At 39.5% G+C, this 27938-nt stretch overlaps 1 protein-coding gene across 2 annotated transcripts in view; it reads left to right on the top strand.

The window, feature by feature from the left end:
• Window positions 1-467: 467 nt before the first annotated feature.
• atp2c1 (ATPase secretory pathway Ca2+ transporting 1) overlaps window positions 468-27938 on the top strand; it is a 39939-nt gene continuing 12468 nt past the window's right edge. The window contains exons 1-8 of one of the 2 annotated variants that reach the window (XM_035393324.1): window positions 468-591; window positions 20872-20976; window positions 21368-21484; window positions 25884-25973; window positions 26068-26103; window positions 26363-26424; window positions 26744-26852; window positions 27288-27443. In XM_035393324.1, the coding sequence (XP_035249215.1) occupies window positions 568-591; window positions 20872-20976; window positions 21368-21484; window positions 25884-25973; window positions 26068-26103; window positions 26363-26424; window positions 26744-26852; window positions 27288-27443 (699 nt within the window). In that variant the 5' untranslated portion in view covers window positions 468-567. Of the gene's footprint in view, window positions 592-18633; window positions 18857-20871; window positions 20977-21367; window positions 21485-25883; window positions 25974-26067; window positions 26104-26362; window positions 26425-26743; window positions 26853-27287; window positions 27444-27938 lie in introns of those variants that run through there. The other variant, XM_035393332.1, reaches the window with a different exon arrangement.

Raw genomic sequence — 27938 nt, forward strand, 5'->3', positions numbered from 1 at the left:
ATCCTGTGGCTGTGTTTTGTGTAAGCAGCACACTTTCAGAATCTGGAAAAATGGGGACAAGCGGCTGTTCGTTTAAACTAAATGGTATATGAATTAATGAATTTATTTGACAATTTAAAAACGACATTTTATAAGACTGCATTAATCCATTCATTCATGAATTGTCGAGGACAGAAACACAAGAAAGCCAGGATTATTTCCATTGTGGTCCTCTAACATTCAAAAACAGACATGACAAAATCAATACAATTCCATTCAGTTAATGCAAAACAAACAGATATGTTTGTTAAACTGGGCTGACATGATATGATACGGGTTAAACTGGGCTAACCTAATATTTCAATATTTTGAATATTTTACTCTCAGAAATATTGACACGAGCAATGTTTCACTGAAAGCCTGTGTTTTGAAAAAAGAGCGAACGAATCAGAGAAAGAGCCAGAAGGCTGAACTAATGTTTAGGGTACCGTCAATGCGTAGCCACGCCTTCTCTACGCTTTGTAGCGTGTTGACCTCACTGTAGCGTGTCGAGCCGCCCGTCAGTCTTCACAGTGGATTTCACGGAAGATGCAGAAGAAAAGGCAGCCGCTGGTAAGTTTCAATTTACTCGTGTTCCTCCTCTTAATTTATTTCTTTAGTTATTTGGGTCAATAGGGGTCATTTACGCCGGCTCGAATTATTTTGTATGCTGAATTCACGACGGCACCAAGCGAACTAATGTACATATTGCATGGAAAATAAAGGAGCTAACAATTGTTATTATGTGAAGGATTATCCAGCGTGTTGATTCTTATATTTAACAATTAGCTAGCTAGCTGTGCCATTGACTTGGTTGTTTATTCGATAGGCCATCGTTATCAAGTACGTTTGCTATTGTCTTGTTGCCAAAGAAAGTTACATTTAGCTTGCTAATTTTAGTAATACGAACAAAATACAGTACACAGAGCAATTCAGTAATATTGCTGGTAAGCTACAAGTTAAGGGAAGCTGTTCTAGCTGGCTATCGCTTTGCTTACTTTGGGCAGTTAGCTATCTGAAAATTTTATAGATTCTCGATGTTCGCTGGCTAGATTATTTTATTAACTTCCTAACTGACGTTAACGTAGACTAGTTACCAAGCCTCATACATATCGCCCCCATACATATTGGTCGCTAGCTTGCTAATATAGCTAGTCTATATTAGCTTGCTAATAAGTGCTGTGCACGAGTGTAGTACACAATGTCAGTTAACGTAAGCTGTAACGTCGGTTTTACAGCAGTGTCATCAACACCACTAGATGGCTATAACGACTAACGTTTGCTAATTATTAAGCTAAGACTGGCGATGATTGCCGATATGACTGATGTCCGGATACAGCGACGATTCTTAAGAAAGCTGACAAAGCTACATTGCTAGACTAGCTAGCTATTTAGCTAGCAAGCTTGCCATTGCAATGAAGCAGCGTGACGTTAGATACATTACATTACAGGCATTTGGCAGACGCTCTTATCCAGAGCGACGTACAACAAAGTGTATAACCATAACCAGGACATGTATGGTATAACCATAACCATACATCGGACAGGATGAAGCTAATGATCAGTTTCGCTTTGGATTTAGCTATATTATTTTCTAATCATTATCGGTCAGCTTGATAACGTTAATTTACGTCTGTAGCCAAGTGTTCCTGATAGTTCATTTTAGTCGGTTAGTAGCAAATGTGATTATCAAGCTTATCACCTAGCTACACAGACAACATGAGGTGCTGAATTATGCATTGCATTATCAATTTACTAGCTACGTGCCCAAGTCTGGACTGTTACTTGGGTAAAAAAAGCACGTTTGTGCAGCATGTTTTTGATGTGGATTTGGACCCACCTCTAATGCATCGCCAAACGTGTTATCGTTAAGGTTTCATAAAATCCCGTAGTTACCAAATTTATAGTCAGTTTGTATAAAACAATATTATCATGCATTGTTTTAAAGTTGGCAGACTTAGCTGTTAACACAAGGGCTTCTGTGGGATGACGGGTCAATTAACACAAATGGGTCATAGCTACTATCTTCCCTTCAACCGCATCTTTCGGACACAGGAACGTGCTCTGAGCCTTCAGTGATAAGAGGAGATATGCCGTCTGACTGCTTTGTAAACGTATTTACAGTTTGCTGGTTAGAAGTGTAGCCTATTATATATGAGAACAATCCTGTAAATCATTTTTAATATATTTTAGCTTCGATATTTTTGTGAGAAAATCACTCTGATATCTACAGTAGTGTGTTGGAATTGTCTGACCCCCTTGTCAATTTTTTGAGTAATGTCCACGTTATGTAATCCATGTATTATATATGTGGTAAGATGTTTGAATTAGCCTAGGTTGTTTTTCAAAGTGACAGAAGATTGTATATATTTGCTTAAAACTCTTCCTTTTTAATAGGGCGACATAGCTCAGGTGGTAAGAGCGGTTGTCCGGCAGTCGGAGGGTTGCCGGTTCGATCCCCACCATGGGCGTGTCCCTGAGCAAGACACCTTATCCCTAACTGCTCTGGTGATTGAGAGGCATCAATTGTACAGCACTTTGGATAAAAGTGCTATATAAATGCAGTCCATTTTCCATTTAATATGGCTTAATATCTTGCTGTGGAGCTAGTTGGAGGTGTTTCTGCATTAATACATTCCATAACACGTGTACAGCAGTCTAGGGCAATGGTCCTTTAAATTTTTGAGTTCATAATCTTTTCATTTGACGATTGTGAATACCAGTGGCAAGTGCTTTCAGTACACTTGTTATTTTTTCAACTTCACCTTGTGACCCACCTCTGTCCTTCCACAGGTCACAGTTTTGGAATTGCTGATTAGGCTTGCTGGGCCCGGTTCATATACCTTGGTAGCAGTCTGCTGTCAAGGACTTTTAATGGAATTGTAGTGAGGTGACGGTCATAACCGGCCTAAAACCTTAGCTCCCTCTTGCTTTCATACTGCTTACATGGCAATAACAAGTTCCATTATCCTATTGGGAGTCTCAGGGAAGGCTTCAATCAAAAATTTTGCAAGTAAGGTTAGAACGTATTACAGTGGATGGGCCCACGGTTATTGTCTTGAATCCATGCAATACCAGTGCTGTCTGTGGCCAGCAACCCCGCAGGGTAACTTGCAGTTTTTGCTAGGATCAACCAGAGAAGGGATCTGGCCCCCACGATCTGCCTTTTGAGCTGCACGTGAAGTGTCTTCCTCTGACTCATGTCTGCATGACCCCGACATGTAGATTGTGGTGTGATGAGAGGTGGCGGCTGATATCACATGCTTTGTTAGTACTAGTGTTTAAAAAGTACAATGTTGCAGCACATGAAAAAGTAGTATTCTAAGCATAGTTGATATAAACTTTAATTATACTTCAAGTGGCCTTAAGTTGTATTTTTGTTGATGTGTATTGGTGCTGTTGAAAGTGCTTATTAAAGTCTTTGTTCAACTACACCTGTATCTAATGTTTTAATAAATAACTATTGGCAATGAAGTGAGAACGACATTATATAACTAATAGTTATTTTTTTAATACATTAGACACAGGCGCAGTTGAACAAAGATTTAAATAAGCATTTTCAATAAGAAACTCTCAAGAATGCAGTGCAAAATTACATTTTAAAATGCTCACTTTGTTTTTTCAAACTGATGCTTTTCAATGTCTTGTTTTTGTCAGTGTATATCTTGATGTATATGATATGAAAATAACACGACACTTTGTAACACTAAAGTGAGCATTTAAAAATCTAATGTTGCAGTGCATTCTTGGGAGTTACTCACAAAGTGGGAACAACATGCTCAATTTATTTAATCGGCTCAGTGATATCTTGATTTGACATTTCAGCTACAGCTGCAGACTGCAAGTGTATACTAAAGATTTTACTGTGCTGAAGTACAGGTGTGAACCAGCGTAGTTTATAGACTTGTCAGATAACTAAAACTGAGTTAATTGGCTGGGACAAAAACAGACTAACCCTCCAGGACTGGTGTTGTGCACCCATGCTTTAATCCAGCCAATCTTCCCTTGTAATAGTACTGTAAGTACAAGGGATCCCACTCTGTGAATTGGCATCTAGATATATCAAACTATATAGAACAACATATGAAAAATTGAGCAAAATTTGAAAAGGTAGTTTTGAGATAATTAGATTTATTAATTTTAATTCTGAGCCAATTAATGCAAAGAATTATGCATGGTAAATAATAATAGCATCTTGTCCTTCAGATAGCATTGAAAGTATCTGCCATTGTATCTCCAACCAGCTGCTGATTTTCAAATAGCTTTATTAGGATGACAATTAATACTGTATTGAGTAAAATAGTGTATTTAAAGGTACATTTCTGTACGGTTTAAGCAGCAAGTGGATGGGGAACTGTACTTGTGAATGGGGAAATTGCCGGCTAGAATGTGGGTCACTGCTGTTGTCCCCAGAGCAGAAGCAACTCTCTTGCATTACCTCTGTGGATATCCATCTTTCCATTTATGTCACAAACGGGAATGAACAGGTCTTGTGTAAAATGTAGGCCACGTCAGGGAAGTGCTTCTGCTAAGCATATAAAGATTGTTTGATTTCTTGCTACGGTTACTGGTTTTAGCAGGCCCGGATGCACAGTATCTAGACTGGCAGAGAGATGCTATTGCGATTCTGGGAATACACGATTGGCAAGGAAAATGTGGAGGAGGGGGGTGTTTGCTCTTGGTGTGTATTTGCTAAAGGTTGGTGCCAAGCAGACATGGGAGGCCAAGTTGGCAGCTGTAGCCAGTTGGTGCTTAGCTCCATCTTCCAGACTTACTGACCAGAGTCCTTGTGGTTTACACCTCTCTGTGATCTGGCAGGTTTTTGCAGGGCAGACAGAGACTTACCTGTTAGAGAAGTGATAGTCAATCACAGGCCCAAACGGAGCAGCCACAGTGTCTCCTGGCTTCTGTGCACACTGCCCATTTCTCTGACCCTCTGTCTTGAAGGGAATCTTGAGGCACTTCTCTGACAAATTATCTTGCATTTACCTCTGTGTTATTTTTTTTAAGGGGTGCATCAGTGTAAACTAGTATTTACTATGAAATTTATTTATACTGTGAGTTTTTTGAAGAAAAGCCTTACAAGCACCCAAACATTGACCAGAAGAAAAGGGTTTAGCCAGATGTTCAAGGGCAAGCACAGTCCAATGTTTAGCTGTTCATTGAAGCCTTTACGCTTTTTACACATACCAAAGTAATTCTCCTAATAGTAAATGATATGGCTAAATTTGTGTTCAAAATTGACCACCTGTTAGTGAAACAGTTTACAGTTGCCCCTTAGTATGTATTGTGGATTCACAGTTGTAAAGGATTGATCACTGTTCAGATTTTTTTAAATGGATCAGTTTAGAGCCCAGCTGTGCTCAACACCATGGCACCATGTTCATATAAATGTAAACCAAACAGTTAATGTGAGAACGGACTTCTCTCTGTTCATGATGATGATCAGGTATTCCCTTTCTCAAGAAAACAGGGAGGGAACATGATCTTGAGTTGATGCAACATGGTCATATAGTAACAGTGCAATTTCAGGCATGATTTTGTCTACTCTCTCCATAGCCAATACATGAAAGTTTATTGAAAGTTTTATAAACAGAAATATGAATGTAGGCCTGTGTGCAGAGCCCAGAAACCCAGAATTTGGGTATAAATGAAAAAAATAACTGGACACATCATATACCTACTTTGTTGTTTAATGAGAAAGCAAATTCTACTGAATTGAGAGGTCTATTTGCTATCACTTACCACCTGGCCCTGGTAATTGCACAAGAGGCCAGATGTTATCGGTGACAAGCTTGTGGGTAGAAAATGATCAGCCAGAGACATAGAATACCAACATGTGAGTCTTCACAGGTCAAATTCATTTGGAGACAGCTAAGCAGCTACTGTCCTCAGAGGACGCTTGACAAGGAGTTGTTTTGAGTTGGTTTCAGGGCTGTAGCTGGCAGGGAGGAGAGGACTGTGGCATCTGTGAGATCATTTGACTAAGTACTGAGACAAGATGCTGTTACAGCCCGTACTAGTGGTGTTGCTGGGAAGACTTGTTTCCCTAGTGTGAAATTGTGGATCTTATCACTGCCTTTTAGAATGAAGTGCTTTTTAGGAGTTATAAGCCGCGTTTCCACCAAAATTACCCGGAACTTTCAGTCCCAGGAACTACTTTACCAGGAACTAAAAGGTTCCTTCAGCCAATGGTTGTCTGCGTTTCCACCGGGGTCTAAAGTACCGCGAAGATTAGGCAAATTAGCCCACTGACGTTGTCGTCGGTCCATCTGTCATATGATTTCTTCTGTAACCCCATACTACCACCGAAGTAGCCTACATTATTTTCTAATAACCGGGACAGCCCGGAGGGGTTTATTCCACTTATATACAACGGGTTACCAACAATGACTATATATGGTTACTTTTGTATTTATTGATTTTCATATATCGTCTCAAACACATTTATTAACAGCAGAAAACATGCACACGTTGTAAACAATTAGCTGTTTTATTACTTTCTCGTCGTCAATTCCATATAGGCTAATCGCAAAATGACAAGAATAGAACGAAAACTCGGACTTGCGTGAAAATGTAAATTAGTTAGTAGTGGTACAGCCACCGTTTGCTTTCCTTCGAAGTTACTGCTAGCCGAGCAGCGAAGTGTGCCCTCCAGATGCGAACCATGCACCATAAATGAGTCCATAGTCTTCCTGGTCTTTTCGTGGAATTGAAAAATGGCAGTAAAATTACGGCAGTCTGAAAAAGCTAAAGGGAAGATTACTAGAATTAACCTGTTATTTTACCCGGATAAAAAGTGCGGAAGGTGATTTCCAGTTTGCTTGTATTGTATCACCAATGTTAATTATGCAGAACTACCGCATACCTCACATAACTGTATCAAACGTTTCGAGTCAATTACAACGGGCTAACAAAGAAAATCCGGAATTATTCAACCAGCAACCGAATTAATCCGTTTGAATGTTTTGGTAGCCTACGTAATATGCTGTCCCAGCACGAATGCTTAGCATTTTATAAAACGAATACTAATGCAAGAAAAGAACAGAAGAGCACACGTTATAATTCCAAGACGTTGATAGGCTATAACCAAAAGTAGGCTACTGCGCCGCATAACATACAAGTTTGATTTGAAGTTATTATGAAAATAAATTGGTTTGCCGCTGCATATTTTCAAACATGGCGGGTAATGGCGGAAAATAAATACAACACAAATGCTACGAGTACTCGACCAATCAGAAATGTTCAGCGCTGCAAGCTCCACCCAAAAGGTTCCTGTACTTTCGGAAAGTACTACCCCCCGAGCAGGAACGTTTTGGGGGGTAAAACAAAGCCCCCAGAACTAAATTTAGACCCTAGTTCCTGCGGTGGAAACGCACTGAGTTCCTCAAAAGGTTCCTAGTTCCGGGGTATAGTTCCTGCGGTGGAAACGCGGCTTTAAATATATATATATAGGCTATACTAAAGCCCACATCACATCTTGTTTTTTTGTTACATTACAACCCTTTTAAAACCATTGACAGTGTGATACTCACAAATACGATGTACCTAATGCTGACTCTTTGGGTAACATACAGTAATGTGATGTGCTTGAGAAATACTGTGTACAAACTAAATAAGCCAAGATGACCTGACCCAAACAACTGAACCATTGTTGATATAACAATCAAATGATAAATACAATACTTGATAATTTATCTTATTGTTTTGTGTTCCTTTTCATTGTGGTGATCTACGTAACTGAAAATATGTAACTGAAAATCAGTTTGAAAGCCAACTGCAAGCCAGGCATAATCACCCAATCAGTGCCTGACCTCGCTAATGCTCTTCTGGCTGAATGGAAGCAAACCCGTGCAGCTATGTTCCAGCATCTAATACAATGCCTTCCCTGAAGATTTGAGGTTGTTATAGTAGCAAAGGGAGGACCAACTCAATATTTAATGCCCATAATTTTGGATGAGATGTTGAACGTCATGTGTCCACTTACTTTTGTCTGATCAAAAAGCCTAACTCTAAGGTGTTAGCCAAACCTAAGAAGGACAGCTTAAATGATCTGTAGTTTCTGGTTAACTTTATAAGGACTTTTTTACGGCCTGTGCTTGGTAAGATAAACCAAGCACTGGAATTACTCTGTGAAATATTCCAAGCCAATTGTTGTATCTGCCAAGACTACTTACTCTTATGGTTTTAACGCACAAAACATGAATAATCTCCTACAGCTTTGCACTCGCAGGTTCTAGGCCTATACTTAGCAGGTGTTGTATCCATAGGAGAGTATGGTGTGGTGTCATTATAATAAACATTTTCATTAAATAATTTCATACTTTTTTACATTTAGATTATTTTGAAATACTGGGTAAAATGTATATCACTGAAAAATGAAAATGATAATACCACAAATAATGTAATTTAATCTAATTAAAACACCTTAAAATTTATTGACTCAAATGGCAAAGGAGTATAAGGCAGGGCTGGAGATAAGTCTAACCATCAAGTTACACAAACAATTCATTCCTAGAGAGAGAGAGAGAGAGAGAGAGAGAGTAGGTGTGTGTGTGTGTTTTCTCAGAGTTAGGACTAAGATTCAGGGGTCAGGATTGGCCTGGTTTTTGAGCAGTTAGGCTATTTGAAAGAAGCAACAGTAAGGGTAGGCCTAAGTGTTATGGAAGTCTGACACTTGATAATAAATAAAACTTATACATAGTGACACAAGTATATTATTACATTATCGGCTCCTATTATTACATTTTTAATGATTTTTATTAACCCAGCTAATAATGTAATAACCAGTCAATAATCTAATAACTTATTACATTATGTGCAAAAAGTTATGTTATTGGTTCAGAAATTTTATTACATTATTGGTCAGTTATTACATTATCGGCTTTTATTACATTAAGAACGGAAAAAGTATTACGTTATTGGCAGTTATTACATTAACGGTAGTTATTACATTATTGGCTGCTACAACCCACCCCCGTCACCATCATCACAAACAGCTGATGCTGGAAGTTGCCAAGTGTTAAGCAAATGAAACTACGATTTAAATATTCTAAAATTTCCTACACACTGACTGATCAACCAAAAAGTGATTGGATCGGGTACCAAACAGCAAGTTATTCTCTCTTCAAACAAATCAACATAATCTGTGCTATTATGGAGGACTAAATGTGCCAAAATTAAATTAATAAATGTGGGATTGTATAAATAAATATATAAATAAGGAAATTGGTAAATAATGAAATAAATACTTTAATAAATACTTTATAAATACCTTTATACAAAAACGGTATCATATTTTATTTCATAATAACAATTTGTATTTCTGAATGGCTGTTTTCATTTCATAATGACACTTTTCCGAATGACTCAGTTCTGAATGGCGTTTTTATTATTTCCAAACTTCCTCTTTTGATTTCATAATTTTCAAAAAAGTATTTTTTTAATTATTGGCCTATTTATTTATATAATTCCATATTTATTTATTTACTTATTTATTTATTTATTTAATTAATTTTGGCACGTTTGTCCCCCATATGCTATATCCATTCATTCCTACCATTTCTTTCTCTTACATAACATGACATAATGACGAGAACAGGCCATTCAGCCCAACAACAATCGGCATTTTCATGACTAAATCAGTGCTCTGATTATCTTCAGTCTAGATAGTATCTATGGGGGCCCCTGTGTTCCACCTTCTCAAATAGTAAATGGACACAAATAAATAGTCATTACATTACATTACATTACAGGCATTTAGCAGACGCTCTTATCCAGAGCGACGTACAACAAGTGCATTGGTTCACGATGTAGAGGTGCAAAAGAAACACTAGAGTGAAGTAAGGATCGTAGTGCCAGAAGTGACCACATCGATCAGGACTCCAACCCTGTAGAGTAAGCTGTTCAGCAAACAAGAATCCTACCAAGTACAAACTAGCACTGGAATCACATTTGCCTAATCAGACACAAACAACAATCCTGCCAAATACACTAACGTAATCATATTATCCTAACTAGGTACAGTGAGCTAAACTATAGGCTAGGGAGGGGTGGGGAGAGGTGCAGCCTGAAGAGATGGGTCTTCAGTCTGCGCTTGAAGGTGGTAAGATTCTCTGCTGTTCTGACCGCCACGGGGAGGTCATTCCACCAGCGAGGGGCCAGGACATACAGCAGACGGGAGCGGGAAGTACAGACGCGAAGAGGGGGAGGTGCCAAGCGTCCAGAGGTGGCAAAACGGAGAGGTCTGGCTGGTGTGTAGGGTCTGATGATCCTCTGGATGTACCCTGGTGCTGACCCCTTAGCTGCCTGGTATGCAAGCACCAAGGTCTTAAATTTGATGCGAGCCATAACAGGCAGCCAGTGGTCATGTACTGTTTAAATTATTTAATTAGTACGTAATTTATTTGTTATATTTAGTATTTTGCTCACAAATCACAGATTTATTATTTTATTTTTTATATTTATTTAATTTCACTACTTTTTAGTATTTTCCTTCTAGATAGCTAAGGTTATTTGCTGATTTTTTTTTGTCTGGTTGATAATTGTTTATTTATTTTCATTTTACCTTTAAGTGCTTGTACGATCTAGGACCCGCGGGTACGGGCAATTTCATCCTGAAGAAAACTGCTGTTGCCTGTGGTCTTTACTCGATTGCCAATGCCCTGTCTGTCCACTGATGCTGCTTGATTGACAGACCTCGTCACCTCTTTATAATATCGTGGCCCGAATGTGCCACATTCTCAAATATAATATTGGAGCAAAAAAATAGGAAATAGAAGAAGGAAAATACAAAATATAAATACAATGAATATAATATTGGAGCAAGAAACTAGGAAATAGAAGAAGGAAAATACTAAAAAGTGGTGAAATTAAATAAATAAAATAATACATCTGTGATTCATGAGCAAAATACTAAATATGAAAAATAAATTAAGTACTAATTAAATAATTTAAACTATATTTATTTGTGTCCATTTACTATTTGAGAAGGTGGCACACAGGGGCCCCCATAGCGTCTAACACTGTATCAAACTTAGTCTTGAAAATCACATTTCTGCCTGTACTATGTGACCTGGCAGGTTACTCCACACATTGACTACTCTCTGTGTGAAAAAAATTCTTCCTAATGTTTGTATGGAATGTACCTTTTTCTAATTTCCATTCATGTCCCCTTGTTCTACTAACAGAACTCAACCTGAAGAATCTCTTGTAGTTCACTTTGTTGAACCCCTTTATGAATTTAAAAGCCTCAATCAAATCCCCCATGAGTCTCCTTTTACTAGGCTTGAGTAGATTAAGCATCTTACTGTAAGTCTTTTCTCATATCTTTTATCTTTCATTCCAGGAAGCAATTTGGTTGTTCTTCTTTGATCTTTTTCCAGAGCGTCTGTACTACCCCACTTGTTCTATGGTACACTTTACTCTGGCTTGCATTGTCTGAAAAAGGTTGTCTAAGAAGCTTTACGGTGTCTTATGAAATGCAGAGGTAAATGGGACAAAGGTGGTCATAGTGTCCTGGGCCCTTGGCATCTGAACTCTTTTTAATAAGCTTAATTCACACTATACAACAGCTGAGGCAGCGACTTCCAAGCTGCAGTTCAGAGGGTGATCTCCTTCTGAATGTCTTTAAGGAGTTTTGGACGAATCTGATTTTGTCCATTCAAAATTGAATATTTGTACAAGGCAATGAAGACTTAAAATACATTGAAATCAGTGAAGATGTGTCTTCTTACGATGCACTAGAACTCACCATTTTGCATCGTTTTGCTTTAGTTAGTTTATTTGCAATGCAGTTAAACCTGTTTGGACTTTTGTCAGGTTTTTGTCCTCATTACACCCAAAACTGCCTTGGGGGAGTGTTGAGGAAGATGTGTTTGCTCCAGGGTATGACAGCCACATTATTTAAGCCCACAATACTTTACAACTAGTAGGGCTGGTCAGTATGGACAAAATATCATATCTCAATTTTCATATTATGATGGTATGTGGTTTTCCATTACAAATTGCACAAGACTGAAATACTGTGACTGTAGAAAAATGAGCATCAATCAGAAGGTAGTAATAACAAATTTCACAATTTTTTATTGGGAACATGAACATGAACATGAATGGTGTGAAGTACTGAATAATAGTCATAAATTGGATAGGAAACTTTAAAACCCACACACAAACTGCATATGTTAGGCTACTGTACAAAATAATCAAGCAAATCCCATATTCTGAGTTTGGAATTAAATAGGGTGACCAGATATCCTCTTTCTCCCTGACATTTCTTCTTTTTGGGATTTCTAAATTCTTAAAAATGTTTGTTTTATTTGTTCCATAGGCCATCTATACAGTCGAACAGCCGAGTACTATGTTCATATTCCCATTTTTTCAAAATTCTATGTATACTTCTGTTTATATACCTACACTGTATTGGGCCATTTTTTGGTGTTTGTATAGTTTGTATGTATTTCGGGCTTTCACTTTTCCCCACTAGAGGGCGGTAGGTAGCACTGGGTGGTAGGTCAGGCGTACTCATCAGGGGTGTGTCCCAATCAAGAGGCCAAAACCAGGGTGCATCCCAGTATTCCAAAAATGTATTCTCCTTTCCACCACTACCATCTCCTGTCCTCTGCTCCTTTGTGTCCTCCCTCCTTCCAATGTCCCAATATTGGAGGAGATGTGCAAAGCATACAGAACTGTATTGGCGAACTGGCTTCAAACTCATCTCTTCCCCTCCTTTCATTCACATACTTCCGGGTAGGAGACAAGTGGTAGTGGGGGAGTGGAGGAAAGGAGGTGAGGAGTGAAAAGTAATGGGGCACACCCTCGGGCTGCATTTTTGAAGCTCACTTCCTTGTCTTGTTGGGGGGAAGTTGCTCTCTAGCGCCAGTGCAGTTAGCTCCTGTGTAGGCCTAGGTGTTTCAACCCCCTGTTTCAATGGTAGTCAATGGTAACAATACGGTCAAAATATGAAGTCAATCATTTTTTTCCACAAGAAAATGTAGTCATGGTTGGTGTTTTTTCTTCTTCTAATGTCTCCCCATCTGCCAGTGTAAGTTAGTGTTATTTGGCCTCGGCTGCAATATTTTGTGGACAAATCAGAGCCAGTTTGTATCACTTCCAAGTCTGTACTACTGTATCTCACTCACTTAGTGGATGACCAGACTTCATGTCCCTACTGTGGAGTCTCTGGCTTCAATTTGTACAACATGGCGGCACCCACAAATTGCACTTCTCGGGCTTCAAAATGCTTTTCATCGAGCCCATGGGTTGACCTCAATAGGTGATGTCTACAGTCTGTGGGGTCCCAGTACTTGAAAAATGCATCTTCCTTTCCTCCCCTACAACCTCATCTCCTCCATGCCCCAGAAACCAACTTTGTGTCCTCCCTCCCTACAGTGTTCCCATATTGGAGGATAAGCGACTTCAAACTCGGCTCCTCCTCTCCTCCCAGTAAAGGATACATCAATGTATGCTACTCTGGAGGTCTTTTCACATTTCTGGGTGACTGAATTGTGCTCACACCCACCGAGATTGAAATACCATCGCACAGAATCCAAAATTATCCAAATTCTAGAAAGCGGAGATGGTGGAGTTAGAAACTTTAATTTCTGCAATTATCCAAGATATTTTTCAAAATTAGTGTGTTGATCAGCAGTTTATTATCACATATAGTGTGGCTAGATTGCCTTCAATGGATAACAAAATGTAGTTCGTTTTTGTGATTCATATTTTACAGACAAATTCTGCAATTTAACACAGTTGTACATGAATTTTGCTTAAAAAACATGACTCTAAACATAAATAAGCATGGCAGCTACCATTATTTCAGTATGTGAATATGCAGGAATGAATTTATTCAACCAACCTCATTGTGTTTTCTTTTCTGCATGTCTTGTTTACAACGTCACGTCATTTTCTTGAATGGAATTGTGGAGTTGGAAATTCAGAAACAGACAGATGATTCAGAACAAAACAGACAGACAATTCACCTTAAGTTTACTTCACAAATTCTGCATCCTATTGTTGCAATGTGCAATTTTGTATGTTCACTGGAGATAAAAACAATGAAGTACACTTGGTGACGGGATTACTACTCAGCCCTGCACCCATTGTTTTGCCACCACAAAATATGCTACATGTAGGCCTATATGAAAGTAGGGCCGCCATGCCGACATAGCTCAGGAGGTAAGACCGATTGTCTGGCAGTCGGAGGGTTGCCGGTTCAAACCCCGCCCTGGGCGTGTCGAAGTGTCCTTGAGCAAGACACCTAACCCCTAACCCCTAACTGCTCTGGCGAATGAGAGGCATCAATTGTAAAGCGCTTTGGATAAAAGCGCTATATAAATGCAGTCCATTTACCATTTACCATGCCGTGGGTGATTTTGCTTTTTATACCATGTTGGAACTTGGCTAACCAACAAGATGAGTTGGAAATTCTGTGTAGTGAGGAAACTGTTGGGTTGCTCTTGTTTGACGCAGTTGTGTGAAAGGGACCTACACGGGGTCAAAGTGAATATGATTGTTTATGGGTGAGAGTCTGAGATCTGTTTAGCTGAAAGCTCAGAAAATGTGTTTTTTCCATGGTCACAGTTTTGTTTGCCATGAAGTAGGTGTGGAGGCTTTGTAGAGTGTGGACTTTGGAGAAATGTTGCTTAAAGAATCTAATTATTGTGCATATGGATGGGTGAAATATATTTAATGAACTGAACCATTGTCCCATGTACGTACGTGTAAGTGTCTGTTGTATTGGTTTGCCGTCTTGTGGACGCAACACATTTTAACACAGCCCGAGAGTTGATAAAGTTCCGGCATGTCATTCAAAAAAGATTTTGGCCAGTGTTGACAGTTGTAATTCTGAGAGTGTCAGCCTCCTGCTGGACTCTTCTCTAGTGACGTATTTAGGGCGCGTTAGCCGTATGTGCTGGTGTTGCTCACAAACTATGAAACCGGAAATATATCCAAGCATTTGCAACTATTTGCAATATTGCTGTGCTGATTCTCTCAGTCCCGACTTGATGGATCTAGGATGGACCCAGGATGGACCCAGCGGCAAACCGAGTATCACTCTATCCCCACCCCTATTTGTTTCCTGTAATATGCATATTTGGCTAATATAAATAGCCTATAAAACCACTGAGTATCACATCAACGGTTTTCTCCTGGCAGTCGGATGGGTGGTGACGTAACACAAAAAAAATGGTCAGAATGCTATAGGGGGGTAAAATGGAAGTCCTGCTGAACAGAATTTCCAGTATACTGCTACGTGCTATGCTAGCGCATTTCTTCATAGACAGCAACAGCGACAACTTTAAAGAAGTAGATCGAATCGTTCTGCAACCACAAAATTGTGAGAGCCGTTTTTAGATCGCGGTTAAAGAAGATGTTGGGATCGCGTGTGTTGGGGCAACAGATCACTATGGAAACCCCTGCCGGTGGCATGAGAACGCTCTAATAGACAGTTACAGTTTGTAGTTCTGCAACACAGAAGGGAGTTCACATTTTGAGCCATTGGTTCCCTCGGCAGACAAAGGCATAGGTGTATAGACCGCGCCCAACAATTACATCTCCTCAATATAGCTGGCTGCGTGCTATAGCTTACGCCTAATAAAAATTTAAAAAATGTAAAAACACAGCAATTGCACAACTAAAAGAATCTTTGTTGGAAAAGAGCATTTCGACTGAACAATTGACAGACAGTAAACCAATTCAGTTAAAAACCAGTATGGCTCAAATTGCTCGAGAAAGGTCAGTATTTAAATTCAGGTAGATGCCCTTAATGGCCTTTTTGAATGCTTGGAACATACAATTCAATACACACTCATCTGCTGAGTCTCTTGTTCAGAACTCTAAGTGCTATTTTAGCACACGTGATCCGGCCGACCAATGGTGTAACTTCATCACTCACTCAGTCACTCACTCACTCACTTAGTCACAGACATTCGCGTTTGTAGGGCTGGCCCCACTGTTGCGGTCCAGCCAAAAACACAGAACCAAATTTACGTGAAATAATTTAGTAAACACTGGGTAACACTGGGTAGCATTAATTTCAGGCCTAGATTTTTAAAAGTCTTTGTTTAATTCTTGCTAATTTTCTGACCAATGATTTGTTGTTAAGACCATTAAAAGCTTAATTTTTTGCCATTTTGGGCATGGCCCATTTTTTTTGCCCAGGAGTGTACATGATATCAGAAGTTACAGAAGTGAATGCTCTTAAGGGCTGAGAGTCTATGGCCATTGTGGTTATTTCTGTCGGATCCCTGAGAAGTGTCAAACTCTCGGTGCTGTATCGATATGGAGCATGCCCCGCCGAGCCGTAACATGGCAGGTGGCATACCTGCATTCCCAGTTTTGTTCATTCATTATCCTGAGGACAGACTGAGATGGAAAGGGAGGGTCTGATCCTGCAAATGTCAGCCTTTATTAGTTGGAATCCTCCCTTATGTAAGAGGCTTTGTGTTCTCTTCTCCTGACTAAGAGAGTCAGCAGGTCAGTAAAGACGGAATGACACTGTCTGCGATGAACATGGACAATTTCCAGAACTGCAGGAGATGAAAGAGAAGAGAGTGCAGGTATCCCAGACTGCGACTTTGCCAAGGCTTCAGAGAGTTTATTTGCCATGTGCTCAATGGGCATGGCTCTCCAGCTTAACCAGTCTGCATGGAAGAGTTAGGCCTGGCCTGGGCAAGCATCAACCACTGAAGCTCTGATTGCCTTTCTGAGCTACCTGAAAGCATAGATTAAATGAAAAAGGCGTAAATGACTAGATTCTTTCTTTTATATGGACTTGTGCCAAAAGGAAAAAAATGAATGGGAACAATGATGTCTTCACTCCCTTTTATGCTGCAGACTAGCTAGGCTATATCTTTCAGCAGTCTAATTGAACATTTCGAACACTGTTTCCAAAAGCTGTAAATCGCATTGTACACTGTAGTGTTGCACTATGTTGCCATAGCTGTGTAATGTGAGTGACAGTTGCACTACGGTTGCATGTATATGAGACCTACTGGTATGTCTGACTACCCTGAGATTGCATGAAGGATAAAATGTAAAGTTTTAAAATGGCACAATGCTGTGGCTTTATAAGAAATGAAACTTTGGGATTACAAGGGAACTCTGTGGTCATCCTGTGATGGTGGTTTGAATTGCTTGCAGGTTGAAAATGAAACTGAAAAATGTGAAGAAAGTGACTTTGCATTAGTCCTATCTCTTGCAAATGTAAAAAGCATGTTTCTTCTCTACTGAATCCAAGGCACACCTTTCTTTAAGAAAAATTACAGAGATATGACTCAAATGGCTTTCTTCATATTTTTTGTTTAACTGAAACCAACCCATATAATCCAAAGAGCAGTGCCCCCTTTTTCCTGCTATTGAAAATTAACGTTTCTGTGGTTATCTTCTAATGTCGGTTGAACTATTTGGTCACATGAAGGTTGAAGATAATGTGATTATTCAAGACTCATTATTGGAATAGTGATTTGATTCAGCTGTTTGGAGGATGGGTTGTGAAGTATTTTTTTAAAAGCTATTAATTGTGCTGATTAGGCTGCGTTAACTGAATATCTTTGCATGAAGTGGTTGGCCAGTTGTTGGCCACAGCTCAAATTAACACGACATGTTGACATGTTGATGCTGAAAAGCATGTTTGTCACTTGTTCCATTAAGATGTTTTCTGGTAGACACTTTTCAGCTGGTCTTAAAAGGATGCTTACGCCCTGATGTAACCGTGTTTTCTGATGTTCTGACAGAATCTTATGGAATCATGTGACTTGGTCCTGACCTCTTATTGGTGTTTTGTATGACTTATCTGGAAGGGAGTTTTTATTTTTATTTTTTTGAAGATCTTGGAAATATTTTTATTTCCTGGTGTAACTGTGCTGTCAATGTAGCATTCCAGTTTGGACATCATATCATCCATCTTTCTTTGTTGCACCCTAAATCCAAATCTTAAATGCTTTTCCCCTCTGTCACACAGTAAGGAACACCTACTGTTTTATGGTTTTGTGGACTTTTGAACTGGGTTCTTATGGGCTCATAACCTATAGAGGCTGTCTCTCAAGATAAGGTGGTTTTATGAATTCCTGCGACTCCAGAGATTCAGGAATTATGTTTTTGAGTTGTAGGCTACATCAATGAAAGCTCCCCTGATCGAAGGGATTTCTGAGAGGGTGCCTTCCTCCATTGTCTGGTTTTTAACCAGTCATGATGACTAGGTTTGATTATCTACACTGTAATTAACAAACCTCATGTTGGGACATGTGTTTTTACTTGTAATTTGTCTTTGGCTATTTGCTTGCGATTTATGTTTGAACGCAGAAAGATGTCACCTTGTAACGAAACTTGTGCTGCCTGAAAAAGGCATCATTGTTTGTTTTTGTCACGGTTACCAAATATTTGTACAGGGCTCTATCCGCCTTAAGCTAATACTGTACATTGAAATACAAATACTAGTGGGCTGAGCAGGTTGGTTTGTGGTCAGCATTTCTATTTAAGTTTTGCATGGCAGGGCTGAACTTCAGACCTGCCCCATGCTTATAATTCCAATATCCTTTCTGCATATGAGCACTGGCTTTGTATGAAAATGTAGCTAAACCGGTATTACTCAGTGACTGTAAACTTAAATGCGTCAATGCGCATCTGAACCTACATACCTCAGTTGAGGAGGCATTGAGGAGGTTGATTTACAAATGAAGATATGCATTCACATAATTCTGGAAGAAAGCAGGCTGAAGTAAGAGACTTAACACTCCAGTAGTCTTTTTACTGAATGTACTATTAAGTCTCTCCTCGTTTCACCTGGAAGCCGGACTCCGTGCTGGAGATTGCACTTCTCACGATGGAACCCGGAGTAAGTCAGTCTCTTATGCCATATAGCCTGTAGGAACTGCACAAATAGATTGTTTTTGGTGTTTTTAACAAATCACATTCCGGAATGACATTTTGATAGAAAAGTTATGTATTTACAGAAAACCTGAATGTATGAAAAGAGCGGCAAGCGAAACAAAGGTTCATGAAATGGCTGTTACGTGGATGAAGTGGTCAGAAGTTCAGTGTGTAACACCCCAACTAAAATGCGTAGAACCTGTATTGGTTGTTATTGTGTATTTGTTTGTTTTTATTTGGGGGTTTTCCTGGCCCAGAATAGGACTTAGGTGGTGACTTTGTGACCGTGACTGCTGCTGGTCCACTGCCGTCATATATTTCTCGCTATATTTAGCCACCACAATGCATTTAGATGAGCTATAAAAATGAAACGCATGAAGAAAAATCTCAAATTGGAACAATTTAATTAAATATTATTGAAGGGTTTCTCTTTGTAATGGGTGGGGGGGGGGGGGGGGGGGGGAGAAACATTGTCTATACTGAAGGATTTACATATTGTAAGGGGGTTATTCTGCAAGAATAGTGATTTTTGGAATTGCAATATGTCTTGAAATGCTTTTCTGTTTTACACTCAATATTAGGGTACAATATTAATTAGCCTTTTAATTCAATGGCTCCTCACAAATGACAGCTTACTGTATTTAAATAACTTTTTTACATTCCCTCAAACAATGTTTGCACCATTCTTATGTCAGTGGTGTTACTTGTACCTTAAACAACATTAAATGCTTTTCGGGAATGTATACTGTTCAGGCTGCACAGACAGGTAAAAACAGTGTAGGTTTATGGCAAATACTATAGAATCCACTTAAAGGTCCTTGAAACTGGATTCAAATTGTAGTTATATTCCTCAGAAGTGACAATTGATTGTGTTCTTAAAATTTTTTTCAAGTTTTTAACCCTATTATAACCATTAAATTGTAATAGACACTATTAAATTATTGTAACCTGTTCAGCAGATAAGGTCAAGCTTAGCCTACATGATACAACGTGTAAATGTGAACCGACAAATTTATAATTGGTGAAAGAAATATTTAGAGAAAACTGCTTGTTTTTTTTTCACTTTGTGAGACGGTGGAAATCATGTGACATTTTATACTAAACTGGATCCGCACGTGAAAGTTTGAAAAAGAACACAAACAATAAAGTATCCTTAACCAGTTACATGTTATTTTTTCCCACCTGCACCTGATCATTGGAGAAAAAACTAGAGAAAACTGCCTGTTTTTAATAGCCCACTGCAGCAATAAAATGTTACATTGTAAATATTACAGGAGATTTGGCAATGACAGTAATGCTGTTGGACTTTAAAAGCAGTGTATATGGTTTGGAAGGGGCATATTTTGAGCTTTGGTATTGGACTGGATTTTGGCTGGTTTTATTGGTCATTGGGCTGGTTTTGATAGGCCATTGGGCTGGTTTTGTAACAAGACTTTGAAACCCTGAATTTGGTAGCATTGTGAGATTCAAAGACAAACTACATTTGAATGAGAAGTCAAAAACGATCACACTCTTCATAGCTTTTTTTAGGATGTGTTTCATTTGTTTTCTGTGCGTGTCATCTTTGTATTGTAGCCAATTAAATTCTGGAATATCAAAAAAGAAATAGTAGTAGTAGTACTGTGCAAGATTGTCCACTGTTTAATAAAGTGCATTCCGAATTAGTTTTTTATATGTTACCTCGTCCGCAGCATTCCATGGTATGCTAGAATTATATAGCTACATTTTTCATACCCGCTGTGGCAATGTTATGATAATGTTATCACTAAAGGTATTTTTTGTACATTAACAGGTAGTTAATTTTTGTGACTAGAGATTTCCCAAATAAAAAATCTAGTTTGTTTGCCAAAAACGTTGTATAGCAGGTTATTTTTTGCCTGTGCAAAGGCATGTTTTTTGTTTTTCCTTCGACCACTGACTATATGTTACTCAAGGTTGACAAAGGTTAAAAATGTAATGTTATCTAATTTTTTGTTCCAGCTTGCTGAAGATCTATCCCACTGTGAAGATGAGACAATGGTTCCAGTACTGACATCGAAAAAAGCCAGTGAATTACCAGTGAATGAAGTTGCGTGTTTGTTGCAGGTAAAAGTTGAATACCCCTTATAATAAAATGTGATGAGGGAAAATTTAGTGAGATTTTGGGACTGACTTGCACTTTCTCTAATGTCCTGTTAAATTCTGTTTCGTCTGTGTGCTGCTTCATACTAGGGTAACACTGGAGGACATATCATATCGCAAGTTCTAAGTAATGATAAGCTGTGCAAGAAACAATTACTCTATTGAAATTGAACAGATAAGCCTTTTCTCCAGCTGCTCAAATTTACACACCAAGAAGCATGTTACAAACGCACAAACACATCCTTCTAACCTCATGAAAGACTTTCCATTCAGTGTTTGGTGAGTGCCGCCATAGTTTGGACACACTGCTGCGTTTCTTCATTAATGTTCTCCCCCTGTTGTGTCGCCCCTCCAGGCTGACCTGCAGTACGGCTTGACCAACAGTGAGGTGGCCCATCGCCGTGCCTACCATGGCTGGAATGAGTTTGATATCAGTGAAGATGAGCCACTCTGGAGGAAGTACATTTCTCAGGTGAGCATGGGTTCGAGGTCTTACTCCGAAACCCCCTTTTCCTCTGGCTTGCGAACCCAGGTTTTTCCTGTTTCCTTTGTTAGAAACGGGCATCCACTGGTTAATGTACCTGGGCACACCTGTCTGGAGGTGGGTCTGACTTGGTGAATGCCTACATCTGTACTTATTTGGCAAAAGGAACCTGGGATTAATTGTTTACTGTACATACTGTGTGCTTTATGTGGCAACAGCTTGTGACTGATGAATTTCCTGGAAATGCTTGCCATGGAGGCAGGCTATTTAATTTGGTGTATCTTAGAGGCTAGGTAGCGAGAAAGAAGCAAAATGTCAAGAATAGTGAAAGTTTTTTGAGTGTAAGTCTTTATAAGGGAAATATAATAAGGCATGTCTTGTATAATAAGGCAGTTCACCACTTTGATATACCATTGAGATACTTTCCTACATTTTCAAAGCTTCAATGTTTTTTACATTCACTCTAAATTGTCTGCCGTGTTTTGCAGCAGCTTTTGAGACATGTTTGCTCCTGTTTTGGTGGGTGTGCTCGGGCTTTAACCAGAAGCAGCGGGTAATGAATTTATGAATCAGTGTCACATCGTGCACAATCGTCCTATCAGTAGTACCAGCACTCGGCAGCCAAACATTAAATGCAGCATGTTACAGTTTAGAAAATAAACTGCAACATGCGGCTCATCTCAGAAGCCCTGTAACGTCATTTTACTGCCTATCGTTTCCCTGAAGGAGGCTTCCCACTGACGTCAACATGTTGAGCTGCCAGTTAAGGACTTAACGTTTTTAACCAGAACTGAATTGTCTTTTTGTTAACGTGACACAATGAAAAAATGTTTTAATTGGTGGTTCTGGTTTTTCCGGCTTTTATTGGATTAGACATGCTTATGACTTTACGAACCACAGTAAAAATACATCTAATTTAATTACATATGTGCAGTATGAGTTTTACAGTGTAACATACAGTCATAAGTTTTTTTGTTGCCAATTCCCCTGACTTCATTTCGTAAATTATACCTTTCCAGAAATATTCTGTAGTATGGCTCTTCAGCAATGGATACAGTATATGCTGAATCTGCAGTCTCTTGTGCAAAAAAGTAAAACAATAAAAAAAAAATCAATATTTAAAATATTAATGGTGAGGAAATGATGGAATTACAGTAATCAGTTAGATTCCCCTTCCTTAATGGAAGAGAAGGCATGAGAAATATGGTTTCCAATTCCATATGAGTGTTATTGGAGTACATGGTAATACTGACCACAAAATAAATTGCCTCGATTTTGTAAAAGCCTGCTGCAGAGCTGCCTGCTACTTTTTGGGGCCTTCTTCCCATTTAAAGGCAAAAAAGCTATGAACAGACAGCCTTGTTACATAGAATTAACATAGAATTGGATTTATCCTGGCCATCAGTGACTACAGGATAGCAGTGCCCTGGATCTTGGCTAAATGTAGGCTTTGTTCCATTTTGAAGGCAACTGCCTACTTGGGCAGCTACTTCGTCGACCAAGTAGGCAACTGCCTTTGGAGACAGCTACGTTTCTTAGCTTCAAGTTACTCTAGCAAGTGGAACAGCCTATGAAGGGAGCGTATATGTCACATTGGCTAGGTATTTGGGCTTAGCTTATATTCGACAAGTCTGCCCATGTACACAGCATATAACTTGGTGTGATCGCTAGTTAGATCGCATTTCCACCTGTGTCAAATAGATGTCGAACTAGCTAGCCAGTTCAGTTACCAAATAAAAAGTTTGCTTGAAATGTATACCTTTGTCCCTCTCCCTTTTTTTGTTGTGAGGACTAGTTGGCAAGCTAGAAACGGAAAGTGCCACCTTACGATAATATCTATTAGGCAACTACCATGTTGTAAGGAGCTCACTCACCCACTTGCTCGAACTTGTATCCTTTATCCAGTTTTGCCAGTTTGGTCTGTGACAATGTCCAAAAGATTCACTTTCGATAGGCGTGTGAGATGTCTGCTAAAGATGTAACATTATTTGTTGCACAAATGTGATTATTCAAGTCACAACGTATTCCTAGTCACCTGCAGTGCGTTGTATATTTTTCACTGCATTTTCAACAACATATAGCCTACACCCAGCTTGCTGGCTATAAAAATCAATTCTCATTGTAAGCAATAAATAATCTTAAAAATAATAAGCTCTGAACATTTGTCATCAAAATACAGAATAGCAAAAAAAAAAATTAATAATAATAATAATAATAGCAAAACAAATAGCAGTGCTATACATAAACGCGTGAACAGAAATCAATATAGATACTTTTCCAGCAGTCAAAACAGTTTTACTTATTTTGCTCTAGCTTCTGAATTCACACATCTTGAAACGGTAATGTGATGCATGCGTGTGTGTGTGTGTGCGCGCATGTGGGAGAGATTTCCCCTTCAAAAACCATTTCAAACCAACCAGCCGTGGTGTTCACCTAATTGTGTTGCCCCTTATTCTGAAAGAGAATGCTGCCAGAACAGGTAATTTTCTGTGTCGTGATTGGATGCTCGGTGCAGTTGCGTCCTTTAAGCACTGCAAATTGGGAAGGCTTCTCAGGGGACCATGTTTTTCACTTGCCCGCCATTAAATGCAGCACAGAGCCTGACCTTTCATCTGTGTTGATGCTGCAGCACAGCGGATGTACCCATTTCTTTTCAACTGCATTACACTTTTTGTGTCAGAATCAATTTTCCTCCTGAACACTTGATCATATGTTAACTATGAATGTCAAGCTCGCTCAAAGCGAAAGCTGGAAAAACAGATTTATTCTTTTTTTGGTAAATTCTCTGCAGTATTTTTAGCAGTGTGAAAGTAGCACACAGCATTAAGCCCCCCTCTGAGCTGCCTCACTTGTTTTTTGTTTTTTTCCTGCTTTCTGCTTCATAACAATTTCATCCTGCAGTTGAAGACTGTTGCTTTTCCTCGTTTAGGCACAGGATTATGTGCCACTGTGCCTTAAGTTAAACTAACAGTAGGCTACTAGTCAGTTAAATAATGTGTGTAATAGAACACACAGGTTGCCACACCATATTGCCACTATAAAAACTCCCTCTCTTTCTCTCTCTACCAAAATATAACATAAGTTGTGTTTTCCATTTGATTTGTCAGTTGTTGTGCATATTGTGTTTTTGTTTTGTTTGATCAACTTTATTGTATAGTGGATGCAATGCATTTTAATACAATTTTGGACCCTGCTCTGCACTCTCTTGACTTAAAAAAAAAAAAAAAAAAAAGATTTTTTTAAGTGCCCTGAACTGATGTCCCCCGTACATTACTTTTGTAATGTAAGGCGGACATTAGCAGTAAGATTACATTAATTCTAGGCTGAGTTTTTCCCTATATCCTCATGCTAAAATCTACTGTAAATCCACATTTTAAAGCTGATATTTTAAAAATGTTCTTCCCGGGGGGGGATGCCCCCGGACCCCCCTAGGGGGTTCACATCTTTGTCACCTTTTTCACCCCTGATGAGTTTGCGGGTCTGATTACAGAGTCAAAGGAAATAATCACATTTCTGTAGTGTATTTACCCTAAATGCTGGTTGCCAAAGACATAAAAATCTATGAACATGAATCCCCACGCAAATTAGCACTAGTCATTGTGCAATTCTCAGAGGAAAATAACCTGCTTTGGGTCCCTTCATATATTAAATTGCAGCTTGTGAAGAGGCTGGCATTCTTCATGTACAGGAACAGGGTTGGTCCTTTGGGTGTCACTCCGTGCCATCTGACGGTGGTAGGAAATATTACGCTGGCTGCTGCTATCATTTCTTTGTCTAGCTAGTGACCCCAATGGGATGATTGAGACATTACAGTCTTTTTAGAATGGATTTGCTTAGCAGTCACTGTTACCCTGGGGCCATAAATTAATGTTCAATTTGGAATAAACTGAGAACATTCTCTTATTTTGGAATACCACCATGGCCAATTTACCTCATTGCCTTTGTCAGGATTATTTGATGTAATATATTTAGTAATTACAAATTAAAAACCCCTAGTCCTGGATTATTGTGAGTAAATATTAAGTAGAGGTAGGCTTTGGACATTTTACGAAATGGAATTTGCTTTTGTAGCAGAACAGCAGATCGCTGTCACATTGAAAGCGTTTATGAAATATCATTAATCAAAAATGTCATCTGTAGTCTTAGTCTGAACTGAGATGGTGGGTGAACCTCTATCCAAGCAAGCAGATATTTCCAGGGCTACAGCTGAATGAGCCAGGCGGTTTTCAGCAGGTGCTGCTAATACCACACCACAGCGCTGAGTGACGCCCTTTAAAATGCAGATTTCATTACACAGTGCAATAGATATCACGGCAGTGATTCCATTCACCGACACTGTGTGGGACACTATCCTTTCTTACGCCCTCCTCTCCTCTGTTTTGTACAGTTTAAAGATCCCCTCATCATGTTGCTGCTGGCATCCGCTGTCATCAGCGTGCTAATGCGACAGATTGACGATGCCGTCAGCATCACCGTGGTAAGGGCAGCGTCTCTTGCTTTTGTTTTACGTTCCTTACGTTTGTATGTTTCTGACAGACTTAACCCTCTTTCTTTTCCTTTTTCCCGAACAGGCCATTATTATTGTTGTTACTGTTGCCTTTGTTCAGGTAAGGCCCTTTTCCCATTTAAAATGCAGTTCTGTTTACTATGGTGTCAGTATAAAAAGAGACATTCTTTGAAATAATAGATTCTTTTTTTGGAGGGGCACTTGTTCTGAAATTAGACCAGAGGAAATGCAGAACTATAGTGTGTCTATGAGATGCATCTCTCTGGAGAACATTTGCGAAGATTAGCTTGATTGGCTTGATCTGTGGAGAGCGCTCCTGCTCCGGAGGTGGCCTCAGCTCTGCTCGCTCTGCTTTGCAGGAGTATCGCTCTGAGAAGTCCCTGGAGGAGCTGGGGAAACTGGTGCCTCCTGAATGCCACTGGTGAGTGGTTCCATCTCTGCCAGTGGCTTTGGATTAGACAGAGCAACACACAAGAAGCACAGAAGAAATGCAGCACATGTGTATACTACTATGGTTTACTGCTGTCTCCATTGGGTTCATTTTTAAAGGACACAGGCAGCAAATGAGTGGTTATACGTCTACATACGTATACAAGGCCAATACATCTCTCTCTCTCTCTCTCTCTCTCTCTGTCTCTCTGTCTCTCTGTCTCTCTGTCTGTCTGTCTGTCTGTCTGTTTCTCTCTCTCTCTCTCTCTCTCTCTGTGTCTCTATCCTCCATCTGCTGCGGCCATATTCAGTGTGCGGCAGGGGCACATGGAGCACCTTCTGGCACGTGAGCTGGTCCCAGGGGACACAGTCTGCCTGTCTGTGGGAGAGAGGGTCCCAGCCGACCTGCGTCTCTTTGAGGTACGTTCCCTCCAGTCTGCCCGCGATGTCCCCCATCCTCCTAATGTTTTTTACATTCACTAATGTTTTTAAGAGGAAATTTTAGATCGTTACCTGTCTAAAACTATAGCCATGGAAACAATGACGAAGATGAAAAATTGCATACTGGTGATGTGTAATTTCTTGGTTATTTCAACTGCTTGGAATCGTTTTTATGTGGTACAGTAATGTAGCGAGCATGCAGAATAACTAATTTACCAATACACTAGAGTACACAGCAGTTCCGAAGCTGCTTTATTTGTTCTTTCAAATAGAGGATTATGAGAGCATTTTGAGCACTAGCTTGAATCTGTCTCTGGAGAAGTCTGTTTCAAAAATAGAATTTGGTCTTAACCGCAGGTGAAAGTGACCTTCCTCAGTGCGTAACTATTCCCTGTTCCAATTCACCCCTCTCAGGCGGCTGACCTGTCGATAGACGAGTCGAGTCTAACAGGAGAGACAGCCCCCTGCCCCAAGTCCTCAGCTCCCCAGCCTGCAGCCACAAATGGGGACATAACCTCCCGCAGCAATGTGGCCTTCATGGGAACTCTGGTGCGCTGTGGCAAAGCGAAGGTACTGCCCCTGCCCCTTAAACAGCAGACATAGGTTACTTCACTGATAGAAATTTCTAGAATATTGGGTACATATTTGAAAAATATTTCACCTTTTAGATGTATAATAGTGTTGAGTAGGTTTTTCTTCACGAACTGTCCTGAGAGGAAGATGGTTTGACACTCCTGTTTGTAGGATTTGCTGTTTTACATAAGAATCGACTTCTATTTTCACCATTGCCGGTATTGATACTAAGCCTGTTCATTTGTTTTAAAACCAAGCCTATAAGCCACTACTCCACCACCTCTTTCTCTGCCAATAACATTTTCATTTTTATCATTTTGACTGAATGCTCAGTGCTCAAATGATAAGCATTTTGAATGCTCCAATTTTAAATTTCAATGCTAAACTACCTGTCATGCATTAGAGAGGGAAAGAAAAGGAGATTAGAGAAAAGTACGTACTCCACAGTGAGGAAAAACAGTACGTTGACTTCTGAGTTTTGTCCTTTGCATT

The sequence above is a fragment of the Anguilla anguilla genome, chromosome 1, assembly GCF_013347855.1.
Source record: "Anguilla anguilla isolate fAngAng1 chromosome 1, fAngAng1.pri, whole genome shotgun sequence".
Classification (NCBI taxonomy): domain Eukaryota; kingdom Metazoa; phylum Chordata; class Actinopteri; order Anguilliformes; family Anguillidae; genus Anguilla; species Anguilla anguilla.